We start from the raw sequence: 16,831 nt of genomic DNA on the forward strand, positions 1-16,831 counted from the left end.
TCATGTCCACACTTTTGGTTTCTCCCACTTTGAACTTAACTACTTAAGTCTGAGCTAAGTCTGTGCTTCGTGGCATGAGATTCGAGGACCTACAGGAGTTAAAACAGCTTTGAAAAGGTGAGGCAGGTAGTGCTCTGTGGAATTTTTCCAAACTGATTTTGAGGGCTGGAGAAAACGCTGGTACAAATGCATCAAACGTGATGGCAACTGTGCGTAAGGGTAACTCTCAGTCGAGGACACTACAGGCAAACTATATGTATGTTAATTGTTTCAATCTTTCCATTATTAAACAAATTATACCTCAACAGGCAAAACTTTTTGATACCCCCTCGTATTTTCAATGTTAAACACACACACACACACACACACACACACACACACACATACACACACAAATGCACACATTAAAATTAGATGTTGTTGTCTTAAAATCTAAGGCCATAGTTTGATTCCAAGCTTACCTCATGTGCACAAACAACATTATCTGGAGTATCACAGTTGTCCATAAGGTAGTTGAAATATAAGCCAGAAGGACATTTCCTTGGGTAAGCATTTCCTTTCTGACACTCCATATACATCTTACAGTTTCCCAATAGAGGGAATCTCCCATATCTTCGAGGACACTGAAATAACGCACATTTTCATATAACACTTTTGTAAAGTCTAATTATCCAAGAAATTATGCAAAATTAGAAATCTCCTTTTATTTTGCATCAATATTGTGTAATACTTTTTGTTTGTATAGCAGGTATTTTAAATTATTCTGATGTCATTCTTCAATATTTTGAACCAAAATTCTGGTCAATTTATGCAATGGAATACTCAGTCACTAATATTAATCAATATTTTGAACATATTTTAACTGTTACAATTTTAGAGCATTGGTATTGGTATCAATGTGAATCAGGAAAAGTATCAACATTGATATGGCATAGGCATGCGCAGACCCTCTGATTAGGGGGGTGGGGGGCAAAAGCCTTGATGAAAGTTCAGTCGGGACAGAAAAACCTAATTTTATCTAACTGTTTAAGTTTTATTGCATTGATGGTGTGTGTATATACACACATACATACATAATCAATTCATCCGCCCCATAACAAACCAACAGCAAATATCACATAAATTGTCTCTCAAATGTGCGTGCTCCTTTTCCTCCAAATAATTGTTCATGCATTTAAGAGAAATCTGTTTAGCAGCATTACTTCTCTCCCTGGTAATGTACAATGCACTACAGAAAACAAATTGAGAGCGTAGCAAGCAAGAACATTTTCAGATCCAAACTTTCGCAAAATGAAAACAATATTGATTTAATATGGCGCCAAAACTTTCATGGAATACCATGGCAGTCTCTTTTACATTTTTTCCATTTAGAGCGTTTGGTGTCCAGGGCCAAGTCTCGCCAACCCCTCGCTACTGCTCTGAATTTGACAAGACTGCAAGAAAAGCAGACATTGCGAGCGAAGCGAAGAAGAAAATTTTACGAAACATATTTTTATTTGTACAAAAATTGAGATCGAGGGGGCAATTGCAGCTCTGTGCCCCCCCTGCAGGTGCTCTTGGACATATGGAAGAAATAATGCAAGAAAGATGTGAAAACTAATTCCACCTGAGTATCCTTTTGTCCTTCTACTCTTAGATTCTGCTAGTCTTGCTTTAATTGACTTCCATGTTTGCCCCCCTAAAACTGATTTCCATCCAATGATGTGGGCCAATGCCCCCTGCAGTTACACCACTGCACCCCCTTTCCCTGTAGTTGTTTTGAACTTTCATTGGGTTGAAAATACTTCATTTTCTTTAAGAGTATAATATTGTTTAATAACAGCAATAAGATTCTCCTATCCTAAATTTCTAGGTGAAAATGTAATAATATAGGGGCATGGACGTCTGGAAGAGGGCAAGGATGGCTACATCAACCCTAAGGGTAAAAACACAGTGAAGCACATCCCTCATCGCTAATTGCCAGAAACTCGCAGGGACAAGTTTCCGGTAATTCAAAACCATGGAGTTAAATGGGGACAAACATAGTGGAGCCCCGCTCATCGCAAGATGTTCCCAGGATCAAACACGGTTTGATTTTGGTTCCCTTGTTTGAAGTGGAAGGTTCTGTGATTGGTCCACTCAAGGTCACTTCTCCCCTTCGTGGAAGACACCCTCCTCTTTTTCCCAGTTTCTTTTGACAGAGTTCCGCTCAACGGAAAGAATGGGGACCAGTTTGAGTGGGAGAGGCTTGTTCGAGGTGCCTGTCCGACATCTGGTTCATTCATTATATCCTGACATTTTTATGGCTTGACCGGGCTTCTTTCGATTAGCAAGGGTCCTTGTGCCGCACTGTGTTTTTACCCTTAGGAACCGAATGTCAACATGAAAGTACATTTTCCCATGCATAATTTGATTTCAGTCATAATAATTGACATTAATTATTATAATGGGGATGCAGGAATGTGATAATTTCAAATTCAAGAGGTGTTTTTTGAGGGGCCAACACTATTATCGAGGTAATATGCCCCATGGAAAAATACCTAGCTTGTCCCTCAATGGAAAAACTTGGCAGACGTCCATGATTAGGGGAGGCATTTGCCCCCCCCTTGCAAACAGTGCACACGCCTATGTGATATCATGGCCGTAGGCAGGCAAAAATTTCGGGGGGTGTTCATTCATAATTGTTCCCATGGGCGTCGCCAGAAATTTGAAAAATAGAAATAATAACAATAATTGTACAATAATAATTAAAATTTCATAATAATAAAACTATTTTATTCCATAATAATAATACTAATAATAATAATTATATTATTGTTATATCCTTGAGGGGGCTTACTCAATCCAGCAGATGAGTGAATATCCAGCACAAGTTTCTTTTTGTTTTTTTTTACGTTTCATACAGTGTGTACTGAAATGCACAATTATTATACTTCATCATTAAACTTTAGATACCTTCAAGACAAAAGCTTTAAAAGTTAGATGGAAATTTTAGTCATAAAGCTTTTGTTGTTTGAGTTTAAAATTAAATTTTTGGAATTTTGAAAAGTGTGGAACCAGATATTATTTTTAAAAACTTAGCCTGGTGCATGGATTGTAACCTCAATTGCGAACTAAATGCGCTACAAAACTGGAGATCCTAGGTTTGAACTCCTATCAAGGGGGATTTTCGACTTTATCAGACAGGGAATTTACAAGCTGGAAAGGGAATCTTCAGTCTATATTCCTTGTGACGCGGGAGCAACACTGGAAAGATGACAGCAGAAGTGATAATGGTGGGGTCGCGGGTGGGCTACGATTCTGAGAATAAATCCTGTTTCACTCAAGTTTCAGAATTCCAAATGTATGAAAATTCTAGCTCGATCATTTCAACATTGTTTCCATGTATTTTTGTGATGCTTCGAAAAAAAAAATGAAAATTTGTTACAGATTTTGGTTTCTCAACTTCCATTAATCCAACATGTCAGAAGTTTCGGGGGGGGAGGGGTTGAACCCTAGAAACCCCCCTCTAAATACGGCCATGTGTGATATGGTACTGTTCAAAGTGGTATCAGGGTATCGGTTCCCTGTAATACTGAGTATTGCTTTCAGTCAATAGCCAGAATGCCAACCACAAATGAATATACACAAGTACTACTACTACTAATATTACTAATAAAGGTATATCAAAATAAATGACAATGATATTTATTATTATTATTATTATTATTGCATCCAAAGTAAATATATAAACATAGGATCTATCATGCCTATAATTTCAGGAAATTACATTCTCAGTTGGGAGACAAATTTAGTACATTCTCTTTTCCCCTTCATCAGGCATGTATCTAGAAATACATTTCGGAGAGGGGGTCCAAACCAAGTGTCTCATAAATAATGATATAAATGTTTAAATATAATAATTATATTAAATTAATTAATATTGTATTGCTATTATTGCATGAATAGGTAAAAAGATGGTAGAAGAATAGAGATATAGCAGCATTTATTCATTATCTAGCTTGCAACTACAGCAATATTTGAATACATCGAACATGTCAGACAACTCCTGGACAATAGGGAACAGTATGTAGGTCTCTTTCTTGATTTATCAAAAGCTTTAGACACAGTATCACATGACCAACTTCTGAAAAAATTAAATCACTATGGAATAAGGGGTATAGTAAACACCTGGTTTAGATCTTACCTGCAAAATCGCAGTTAAGCTGTAGAGATCTTACATGTAGAAGGGACAAATACCAATGCTTCTTCCCATATCTCTAAGCTAGAAGAAGTGACAAGTGGGGTTCCTCAAGGTTTTATTCTAGGGCCAGTACTATTTACCATATACATAAATGACCTGCCTTCTAACTTACCCTCAGTTAAAACTACGTTATATGCAGATGACACGAGCATTGTGCTAACTGGCAAAAATGAACAAATTCTAAATTCAAATATAAAAAAACACCTCAAACGAACTCTGCAAATGGTTCCCCACAAATAAGTTGACAATAAATAAAAACAAAACTTTAGCAATAAAATTCCATCATTCAATAAATAAGAACAATAAAGAACCAGTAATAAAAATAGTTAATGAACACGTCAAATATCCAAATTCCATAAAATTCTCGGGTATTTGGATATAGGAAAATCTCAACTGGGACATACATATAGAGCACCTAGCAGGGAAATTAAGCAAAACCATATATGGTATACGAACCTTAAGAACCATGATAAACAGGGAGACAATAAGAATAACATATTTCAGTCTTTTCCAGTCACAACTAGCATACGGAATTGTATTTTGGGGGAATGCTAGAAAAAGTGCAAAAATTTTTATTTTGCAGAAGAGAGTTGTACGAATTATGGCAGGAAAGAAAATAAATGAACCATGTAGGAAAATCTTCAGGGATCTTGGCATTCTACCATTACCTTGCCTATATACATTACATTTACTGTGCTATGTAAAACAAGATATGTTTAGTTTCTCCAAATGTATCAAGGAAGTACATCAATATAACACAAGAAAAAATCACAATTTGGTTATACAAACTTATAATACCACTCTCCTTGAAAAAGGTCTTAAATTCAAAGGTATCCTGTATAATAAATTACCTGATTTCATGAAAACAATGGAATCAAGTACCCAATTTAAGAGGGAATTAACAAAATTTTTACTACGACATTGTTTTATTCAATAAATGAATTTCTAAATTTGTAAATATTAAATTTCATAAATTGTCAACAAAGAGAGTTCGATTGTACAGAAAATGGAATTATACTATTTATATTATTATGTACGAAGTATTCACTATATGCTATTATTGTGCCTAAATGATCATTAATCGGTTCTGTATATATATTGCATTCTTCCATGTTGTATAAGTTACATATTTACTTTTACATTCTATTGTTACACTAAAAAATTTTCTTCGCTTATTATTGTGCTCGCCTTAAATATTGTGTGTGTATTCTTCCTTTATTTGGATTTCCTTCACGTAGAAGTTCTTCAAATCATTCCTGTAATTCTTGTCTATAATTTTATTAATATTTTATTAGTGTATTTGGATTTCCTTCATGTAGTAGTTCTTAAAATCATTACTGTAATCCTTGTCTAAAATTGCATTAATATTTTATTACTGTATGTATTGTTATATGACAATTTCCATACCTATGGACATGGATGGTTCAACGGAAATAAAGAATATGAAAATATGAAATATATGTAGTAAAAATCACCGAAGTTTGTCTAAAAACATGCAACTACCCTGGTAAGGAAATTAATGCAAAATAGATAAAAAAAGATTATTTATAAAATAATAAAAAAGGATGTTAGATCGAGTTGACAAAAAGTAATGTTCCTGATTAATATTTTATGAATGTTATTAATATTTTATGAATATTATTATAAGTAGTAGTGTGCATAATTTTTCATTATTTAGTACTTTTTAAGTCTTTCTGGGGAAGGGGAGTCTAATACGTCCTTGCGTTTATCTGTTGTGTACAAGAATTATGTAACAAAGGATAAACATTTGTGTAATGTATTAAATACATTAAATGGATGTCCAATGTAGTTTCCCACCAGAAACTATAGTGGAACCACAAGCAAAAAAAATGCCTGTGCAGAACCGTGACTCCTGTGCACCGTTCTTCTGTGAGGGGAGGGGAGGGGCAGAGTGGAGCATGCTTCCTTATGGCCCAAGTTGAACGGAAGAAGGGGGAGGTGCATGGAGACTTTTCGCTGAAAGTTCTTTTTTTCTTGTGGTTGCTCTATAAGTTGTGACACCAAAGCTGGAATGGAGTTTCATGTGCATTCTGGATTACTCTAAGTCCTACTTATAAGCACGTGAAATTAAATGCAAACTGTTTCTTCTGTTCTGCTAATATAACAACAACAACAAAAAGTATCTGACGGCAACTTACTTTAAACTCGCACTGAGCAGTTTCTGGCATCTGGCAGTTCCTGGTGGCTGGACTGAAATGAAGCCCCTTTGGGCACCACTTCAGCACGGGAATCCCTCTCTCACAGAGAGTGTATGTTGAACAGTCTCCAGGAACAGGGAATGAGCCATTATCTTCCACACACTAAAAGTATGTAAAGTAGAACAACATTTAGAAGGTATACTTGATTGATTTGGTTTATTTTACTTCGCATTTCTGCTACTTTTCGCTAATCATGAAGATGAGGATGAGCGATGATATGTTGAAAGGACACTCACAAAGAACACCCATACCCAGACCAGGGTTTGAACCTGGGTTCCCAGCACCTGCTGGAAATTTCTACTGTTTACAGTAGACAGAATCTACTCAATTGTATTCTACTGTGGTTCTTGGAAATCTACTGAAATTTGAATATATCTCTTCATTCCTCCTGATTAACAATTTGTTTATGTATCTGTTTGAAAATCTAAACACAGTAGATTTTTCAAAATACCTATTGATCTTCTGAAAACAGTAAACAAAATTTTCAACAGAGACTGTGCTAACCAGGCAGAATGTATACTTGTAAGAATTATTGTGAATCTTTCATATTTTGGTTAATGATGTGCAGGCACATATCCAGAGGGGGCTTAGCCCCCCCCGAAAGTTTTAGGTTTACACTAGATAAAATGACGTTTTTGGTTTCTTGTGGTGTGAAATAAAATAATGTGACAATAATTTAAGGAGAGAAATAATTATCGAGGCAAGACGGCGAATGTTCCGTAACCCTGTTATTGATAATAGCATGTATCCAAGATGGGGCACAGGGGGCTCGACCCTCTCCCCAGGAAATTTTTCAGTTTACGTTAGATAAAATTAGGTTTTTGGCTTCTTGAATAATGTGAAAATAATTTAAGGAGAGAAATAATTATCGAGGCAAGACTGAGGATATTTTATACCCCTGTTATTGTTAATAGCACGTATCCAAGGTGGGGATGAGGTGGCTCGAGCCCCCCCCCCCTTAGGAAATTTTTCAATTTACACTAGATAAAATTAGATTTTTGGCATCTTTAATAATGTGAAGATAATAAATTTATAAATCTGAGAGAAATAATTATCGAGACAAGACGAAGAGTGTTCTATAACCCTATTATTGTCAATATCATGTATCCAAGGTGGGAATCAGGAGGCTCGAGTCTCCCTTCAGGAAATGTTTCTGTTTACACTAGATAAAATTAGGATTTTGGCTTCTTGAATAATGTGATGATAATTTGGGAGAAATAATTATCGAGACAAGACAGAGAATGTTCTATAACCCTGTTATTGTTAATAGCACGTGTGCAAGCTCGAGCCCACCCCCCCTCAGGGATATTTTTTATTTTTCACTAGGTAAAATTAGGTTTTTGGCTTTTTGAATAATGTGACGATGATTTAAGGAGATAGACAATTATCGAGGCAAAACGGAGAATGTTCTATAACCCTGTTGTTGATAATATTGCACGTAAACTTTTCTTGCACTTTCGATGTTGTCGCAGCGCACTTGAGCACTATGTAGAGACTTGTCAGCATTTGGAAGCTGCACAACAAAGGTAGCGCCACACGTAGGGCGATTCGTTGTAATTTCTAATCTCTGGAAGGCGGGAGAGGGTACGTTCTTGAATGAGAGGAGTCAACTACTGGCAATATTAACGAATCGTTTTATCTGTGGAACGTTCTAGAATATAATGAAAATATAAATACGCGGATTCAATTTTTCGGTTCATCTCTACAAAGAATCTGTTAATGAGATTTCAGAGGTAAGTGTGACAATTCATACAGTCGATTAGTGATCAGTCAGCGTCCTCTGGTTGCTTTATAAGATATAGTGATTCGAAAATGAAGACATTGACGACAGTAGAACTTCCGGGGCCTCAATGTAGTGCTAGTTTGGGTCGAGGGCCGAAGAGATCAAGGCCTCTCTCTCTATCTAAAGTGAACATTTCAGCAGTACTGGATTTTGGAGTGGTTTATTAATAAGCTGAAATAAGCTGCATAGATCAACTGAAAATCAAAGTTTTGAGTGATGATTTAGTTTTACCAGAACTAAATTTCGTATATGCAGTCCGAGAATTTCATGCTATAAAAAAATACTTTGGTTTAAGCCTACTGGGTTCAAAATACATTCAAACACTTAACTACCATAAAGAGACAGCCGAAAATTTTATGAATGTCGAGAAGAGAAAGCAAGAAGATGTTGCATATGTAGACATTTTAGGTGGAAATTTCAGGCTCTACCAGGACCCGAATCAGGGCTCTACCAACTGAGTCACCTAGCCATCCTTGACTTCAACTGATTTTTCGTTAAAATGTCTACGTAGTACATGTCCTGTGTATATCAAATCGTAAGGTGTTGCCTGTATAGTGAACAAGCACAGAAAATATAGGAGAGAAGAAAACTGAGGAGCATTCCCATCGGTTGATGAGAAATTTTTTCTTTGTGGTCAACAAGAGCTACTACTTCGAGGTGACAAGTGATAATGACAGTGGCCTAATAAGGGAGATTTCACACTGTGTCGCCTGAGGATTTCACAAGTCGAAATTAGGTTTATGTGGCCTTTTGTGTCGCTACGGTGTGAAACGTTGCTGTTGATTGGCCCATTCCAATCGACATGTATTGCGTGTCCCTTCGATCTGAAAACTTCCTAAGTCTTGAAAATCCAAGTCACAAGGATGGTAAATTAGGGCCTTGTTAAGGTTAGGTGTGAAGGCAGGCAGACGACAGCACCCTAAAGGATCATATCCAAACCTACAGGAAGAACACATCTTACTTTAATCTCCAATATGGAATGATAAAAACTTCTGGTGAGTTGATTTTAAAAAATGTGTCCGAGATAAAGAGTGGCGTGCCCAGGATTTTCGGAAAGGAGAGGAGTTACGCATACTATTTTTGGTGGTCAGTCCTGATTTTGTCATTTTTTCCTGTCTTTGACGTTCTTCTTCTTCTTCTTCTTTTTTTAAAAAAAAATTAATACTGGGTCAAATGGGGTTATGACCTCACCAGCCCTCCCTTGGGCACGTCACTGGAGATAAATGAATAAGCATTTGATCATACTGGGAGACGAAACATTAGATGTGTTGAGAACGGAAGGGTTTTTTCATTGTGCATTAATTGTTTCGTGATCCAGCTGTATTCGAGAAGACTTCCTTTGTTTCGTGCCAATATATGACAAGACAGCGGAAGCTGTGACAGGCATTTTTGAACACTTGTGAGTGCTAAGGCCTGAATCTGAACAATTTGGTGGGTTTCGGCTTTTATGTTTTTATGCCTGATGAGAAGAAATGGGCAAACACACATACTGAGATGGTTCCGGCACACAATGTTAATGCATGGAAACAGAGGAGTCGAGTGGTAAAAAATGTTCCGATTTCACGTTCTGATTAAAATGACAGCCTACAGTGGCGACGATTTAAGGGATAGTTGCTCCCCATTTTTTTGCCTTAACATTTTGGCCTCTTAATGTTAAGCCTTGTCTACCAAGAGAAAGTAAACTTTCCTTCCACCCCTCCCCCCTGTTTTGGAACCCAATTGCCACCACTGGTCTTAAACATACAATTGTGAGGTTCTTACTATACTCCTTAAAAAATGGTGTTGAGCCCCCCCGAAAGGAATTCCTGGATACGTGCCTGATGATGTGCAATGTCTGCAGTTTCCAACATTTAAAACATACATTCTTATTCCATGTCATAGTTCTTATAGTGTTCACGTAATATATCTTTCAAGCAATGTTGACTGGTGTAAACATTTAAAAGATGATAAAATTATGATTTGTTAAATACATTTCTCATTCCACTCAAATGCACAGGGATGCCCATCCCCCCCAAGGCCAATGGCAGAATCCCCCCAAAATCATGTCATACATCCCCCCAAATTATATTATTCGCGCACTCAAACCATATACTAATCCCCACAAAGTAAAGCTCAAGACAATATAATACGGTTCCTCTTTCAATCTTTCAAAGAAACACCCCCCCCCCCCCGTTTTCTTGTGGTAAATATAAATTTTTCTGTGACGAGAAGTTAGAAATGCAGATTAGATATATTTTTGTTCCAAATGATGCACCTGCTTTAAATTAAGCAGTATACCAACACTAAGCATTAAGTGATGTTATTAATGAATATTGAGAATATCGATGTCTTGTAATGCACCTATAGTATAAAAGTTCACATTCAACTCAGCAAAGCGCCAAAGAAACACGTATTCTTGCAAGACATTATTGCGAGTGAAGCAAGCAAGAAAATTTTTATATCCATCTCTTTGCAGGCTTTCAAGAATATTAATTTAATGGGGTGTCAGTACTTTCTTAGGATCCCGAGATAATTAATTAGTCTTTTCCAGCTTCTCTTTTGGCACGTTCGGGGTCTAAACGTCGCAAAATACAGTCTTCAAAATTTATTGTTCGAACTCTCCGCACTACAGAAATTCCTTGACAACCTAAGATTTAACACTTTACCAAAAGCTTCCTATCTCCCCCTTTAAATTAAATGCTCAATCATAACACCATAATTTCGAAGCCAATTCTAGACTTACTGTTGATATTGAAGAGTGGATATTGCCTCCTCCAAAAAAATAATTCTCAGTCTCCACACAAGAATATCGCAACAGTCTAAGACAATAGTAATACCCAAGAATTGGATATCCCCCTCAATAATGCTCAATCCCCCTCTAACTAAATACCTGCCATAATCTAAGAACTAGAGTTCGATACTATCGCAACGTTTAATTCAGAATCCTCCCCAGAACCCATGTGTTAAATAAGGACTAATATTTTGGAGGTGGATATTTCTCCCACACCCTCCCTTCAATAACATCCTTAAACATTTTCTTTTCTTCATCTAATGGATTAAATATGGTGCATTTAAGGTGTAAAATTTTTACATAAGTTTTGAAAAAATACATAAAAGTTGAATTTTATATTATTTGAAGGAAAAATCCCCCCCCCCCCAAAAGTTTGATGGCACAATCTGTGCCATAAAACCCCCTTGTGGGTACCCCTGCAAATGCATCACATTAGAACTAATGTCTTGTCTTTTTAAAGTCAATGGAGCATTTTCTACATGAAAATATATCTAGTAGCTTTGAGGGTCTGAAATTATGATAGATGGAATGAAGAGAGTTAAGTATTGATCGAAGTGGTAGCATACCAAAGCCCTCTTAAGGTCAAATAAATTCCGATTTGGTTACTTTGCATGCTGCATTTCTACCCCTTGATTCAGTATGAAAATGAGAAAGAGTAGATACATAGGATTAGAACAGAAAGCACCAAACTATAAAAGCCATTCCTAGTTTATGAAATTACTACAGCACACACAGACTAATGAAAGAAGATGAATTACTATCAGTGTTGAACTTGACGATGGGTCAGAAATAATACACCCCTCGTTCAAAGAATGAGAAAGCGTAACCTAAGATTCACCAAGTAATTCACCATCACTAGCATTTCTTTCAATAGATGAGTCTTCTTCAATGCACCATCTATTTCAGTAATACTAACACAGTAACATTTCTTTTGATAAAACTGCATAAGCTATTAGGATAAAATGATGAAAAGAGAAGAAAGTGAGATGCAGAGGGTGTGACTAAATATCGAGAAGACAATTCAGTTAATCTATCTCATTAATCAATCAATGCTCTCGGTTAAATATGAAGTCTTGATTGGCACATCATTTTATGTATATACCTGTCAGAATTCAAATTAATGTTACAGCTCAGTAGGAAGCTACGGATATATGTTGAAAATAAATACGAGCTTACATATGCTGAGGAATAGCATTTATGTTCAAACAATTTTAAGCATTTTTATGCTAATTATATTGATAAAAAACAAGGAAAAAACAAAAGTTACAACAGCATCAAATTATGCATTTGTTAACAAGAACATTTATAACATATAAATGTTATTTACATGAAGAAAATATTTCTTTATTATCTCCTTGTGAGGTAGAGTAAGTCTTTTTCTTAATGTTTTGGCATGCAACAGTTCTACATCTGACTTCAACCAGGTTTGCAAGATGGCTTCCATTCTTCAATTTTTAAAACTCCACATATGGTTAATTCACATCCAAAATGCAGAAGATATTTCTCTCCCTTCAAGTCTTATTTCTCAAAACATGCATTTGAGGTAATGCATTATTCATCTACTAGCTTGATAATGCAGATGCAAGCAGATAATAATTTCCTATTTCCAATTTTTAAACTTGCCACTTTTCACAAGTTCCAAATCTTTTTAAAGATTATGCCATTATAAAAGCATTTTCAAGATTCTGCTATAGTTTAAACAAACTATTAAAGATTAACTTGGGAAGTATAATCTTTCAAAATATTAAGATTTATACATATATCAATCCTTCACCAATAGCCACATTTTTACTTATCTTCCATCCATCATGCGATTCTCAAAAGTCACAGACAACTAGTATCAGAGCAATTAGTTCAAGTAAAATTTTCTAGCATGCGTTATCTTAAATTGTTTTTGTTTTATATTTTTGTCAATAAGTGCTTAACAGCTTGAATGTTTGTGTAGTAAATGTACATATTTGCTCTGTTACAGCTATTTTACAATGTATATCACAATATACTTATCTAATGATTATAATTACCATTTTTTGAATGTTGATACAAAATACCAAGAATGACATCATATTATGCATTGAACAATTTTTAAAGAGTTGACCATTGTATATAAACCTTGATGTCTATGCAAATGTACACAATTTTAATAAAATTAATTATAAATTTGAATGTAACTTATTTTGCTTGTCTGATTGCACACATAAGATTGAAGATATTTGTTTTTCATATTGTCAGTCAAAAATAACTGTTATGAATATGAATTCAAAATATTGCGCAATTTGATAATTTTGTCCTGATATACAAATTGGCTTTTCTAAACATCATATTTAATAAAGTTAGTTTAAATAGTAATTTCAGACACTTAATTGCATTACATGAATAAATTTTGAGCAATCATATGACCAAAATTATTATAACTATTGCACAAATGTGGAACTCTGAACTTAGCCTAACCATTTTCAAATGTTATTATGACAATGTATTAATTTTATTGTCATAAAGCATGTCACCACCATCTCAGAGGAAACTGTTGACTGACTAACCATTAAAATAGCTGATAAATAAATTCTCTCAAGCTATCGACCAGGTCAATTGTGGAACAGTTTCTGAGCTTTCGAGAGCTAATATCACTCTCATCTTCAGGGTAGAAGTGCAGTGCTGAGCATCAACCTTGTTTATATGTATCTGGATGTGAATGTTCCTGGTGAAGATGTGGACCAATCGGGTGTCGTGTCTGCAGCATCCCCGCTGCCGGCTGACTATCACTAGCCAGGTGGGATCCAATTCAAGCCCTGTGTTGCGATTCAGATTCTCAGCTCGAATTGGTTCCAGCCTGGCTAGCGAGTCAGCTGGCAGCGTGGATGCAACAGACATGGATCCCATGGTCCACATCTACACCAGGAACATTCACATAAAGATACATATAAGCTGGGTTGATGCTCAGCACTGCACTTCTACCCTGAAGATGAGAGTGATATTAGCTCTCGAAAGCTTGGAAACTGTTCCACAATTGACCAGGTCGCAGGCCCATAGCCAGAATTGATCTCCAGGGGGGCTCATGGGTTATCAGGGGGGCGTTGTACATCAAGTCCATTTTTCAAAAGTTTAACAGTATTAAATGAAGGTAAATTATGTGTGCGGGGAGGGGGGTCATTAAGTTACATAAAGTTTAGAAAGATCACACAAATACTACATTTTCTCTATATCTTTTAAAATATTGCTTGAAGTGTTAAATGGCTGATACTGAAATCATCCTTTACTACACACTCCATACTACGTTTGATGATGCAGATATTTATATCACCCAAGAAAAGATGGACAATATTCAATCATAGTGCCTAGCCTAACATACATTCCACTCCATGGCCGAAACAATAAAACTCCCCTTCGTTCCCAAAACTTGCGAGCTGTTAACCTTTGACGCAGATGCGGAGGGAATTTGCATAATGACATAAAGTCACAGATTTCTGTATAAATGGGAGGTTGCAACAGGGCCAACGAATGTACAGATAAAGAAGCCCCTGCGAAAGAAGTTTCTGAAGTCCAGAGAAGAGAAGCTCCTAAATACTTGCCGCTACTTAGACTTCTTATAAATAAGATGAACGAATGTAATAGCTGCTGTTCATGCTCCCTGAATTTATCCTTCATCAAAGTTGCGAGCAAAATAATATCTGCTGTCTACATTTTCATTCTTCAATGCAAACAAATTACACAAAATAGTTTTACCTAATGTCAAGGGGGCTGATGGTAGTTCCAGGAAGGGTGGGGGGGAGGTCTCAGCCGGGCCTGCCTGGTCGATAGCCCAAAAGAATTTATTCATCATTCGTTGCTAGGAAAGCTTCAAGACCTACTTCATTAAAATAGATGCAAAAAGTTGAAATTCATTACATCAATAGAAGCTTACACTACAACAGCTTTGCTGATATAAATGTGTCTCCATTGTTGAGTTTCAATGAAATGGAATTTGATATTTGTATTACTAGCTAACAGTTATCAGAACAGAGAACAATTTTAATTTGTTCATTATTTTGACTTCTGATTAATCAGTATGATGTAGGACAATCCCCTGCACATTCAAATTTTACATGATTAAAAGAACAAACAGACAGCTAGCCAGACAGATTACAAGGAAGACGAACTGGAGAGGACATGGTACGACGACTTTTGGAACATGGAATGTTAGAGGCATAAATGGTAAAGAATGTGAGTTAGTTAAGGAAATCAGAGATGCAAAAATAAAATATCTAGCCCTGACAGAAACTAAGAAAAGGGTAAAGGAGTAGAAGAAATAGATAAAGGTTTCCTTCTGATATATAGTGGAGTAGATCGAAAAGCAGGGGTGGTATGCATGATTCACAGAGACAAGAAAGAGAACATAAAGGGATGGAAATATATCAAGGAAAGAATAATGACTGTAGATATAACTGAAAAAGAGGAAGAGATAACATTAGTTAATATATATGCTCGAAATGAGGATGAAAAAACACAAACAGAGAACAGTTTTATGAAACATTGCAAAGAACAATAGAAGGAATTGAGAAACAAGTAATTCTTTCAGGTGACATGAATGTCAGAGTTGAAACAAACCAGAGGGCTGGGAAGTAGTAATAGGAAAATTTGGAGAAGATACAATTAATAACAATGGAGAAAGGTTGCTGGAATCTTGTTTAATGAATGACTTAGTGATTGTAAATACTATGTTCTCACATAAGCATAATACATAGATATACTAGGGAAGAGCCACAAAGGAATGAGAAATCTATTATGGATTACATAATGGTAGAAAGAGATAGGAAAAAGTTTGTTCAAGATGCTCGAGTTAAAAGAGGAGCAGAAATAAATAGTGACCACAAGTTATTATTATTAGAGAAGGCCTTTACAATGCATAGACAAGAAACCACCAGAACAAAGTACAAAAGAAAATGAAATGAAAGAGTAAACACAGAAAGGAGGATTAAAGGTTTAAAACTAAAGAAGGCAGATATACAAGAAAAGTATAGAGAAACAGTAGAAGAAGAACTTAAAAAGTGTGAATCCTGGGAGAGAGAAGAGGACTTAGAAAAGTTATGGAGTCAGCTGAAAAACATACTCATTAAAGTAGCACAACAAGTAAAAAAAATAAAAAAGGAAAATGACAAGATGGTGGACAGAGGACATTAAAAAGGAAATGCAAGATAAGAAAAAGAAATGGAAGAAATATTTAATGATAGGAACATTGGAAACATTTAAAGAATACAGAATTCAAAGAGATAGAGTAAAGAATATATTCCAGGAAGCAAATAAAGAAATGTGGGAAGAGTTTGGAAGAGCTATGGAGAAAAATTACTCAGAAAACCAAAAGCTGTTCTATAAAGCTTTAAAATCTATGAGAAAACCTAAAGAATGTCCATTAAAATTTATATATGATGAGAGGAAAAAACTATTAACAAATTCTGAAGAAATTATGAAGAGGTGGAGAAGATATTTCCAAGAATTATTTGAAACTATTGATGAACTGAATAATACAGATGTTGGCAAGGATATTAGAGAAAAATAATTAGTAAATCAAGAAAATAGAAGGGACAAACAGGAAATCACTGGAGATGAACTTCAAAGAGCTATAAGAAAAATGAAACTAGGAAAAGCACCAGGACACGATGGTATAACACCTGAAATGATTAAATATATGGGACAAAGAGGAAAGCAATTATTACTGAAGATAATAAACATATGCTGGAAGGAGAAGAGAATAGTGAAAGACTGGGAGGTCTCAATTATAATCCCTATTTTTAAAAAAGGAGGCAACAGAGAATGTAAGAACCATAGAGGAATTTCTCTATTGAGTGTTCCCAGTAAGATATATT

General features: G+C 35.6%; 1 protein-coding gene across 1 annotated transcript in view; it reads right to left on the bottom strand.

The window, feature by feature from the left end:
- The window catches only part of LOC145980583 (uncharacterized), a 51,652-nt gene that overhangs the window by 20,504 nt on the left and 14,317 nt on the right, over positions 1-16,831 (bottom strand). The window contains exons 6-7 of the mRNA XM_083113619.1: positions 6,382-6,543; positions 462-623 (exon numbers count right to left, since the gene is read on the bottom strand). Of these exons, the coding sequence (XP_082969745.1) occupies positions 462-623; positions 6,382-6,543 (324 nt within the window). The remainder of the gene's footprint in view (positions 1-461; positions 624-6,381; positions 6,544-16,831) is intronic.

This window comes from Lepisma saccharinum, chromosome 28 (genome assembly GCF_977018435.1).
Source record: "Lepisma saccharinum chromosome 28, izLepSacc3.1, whole genome shotgun sequence".
Taxonomy (NCBI): domain Eukaryota; kingdom Metazoa; phylum Arthropoda; class Insecta; order Zygentoma; family Lepismatidae; genus Lepisma; species Lepisma saccharinum.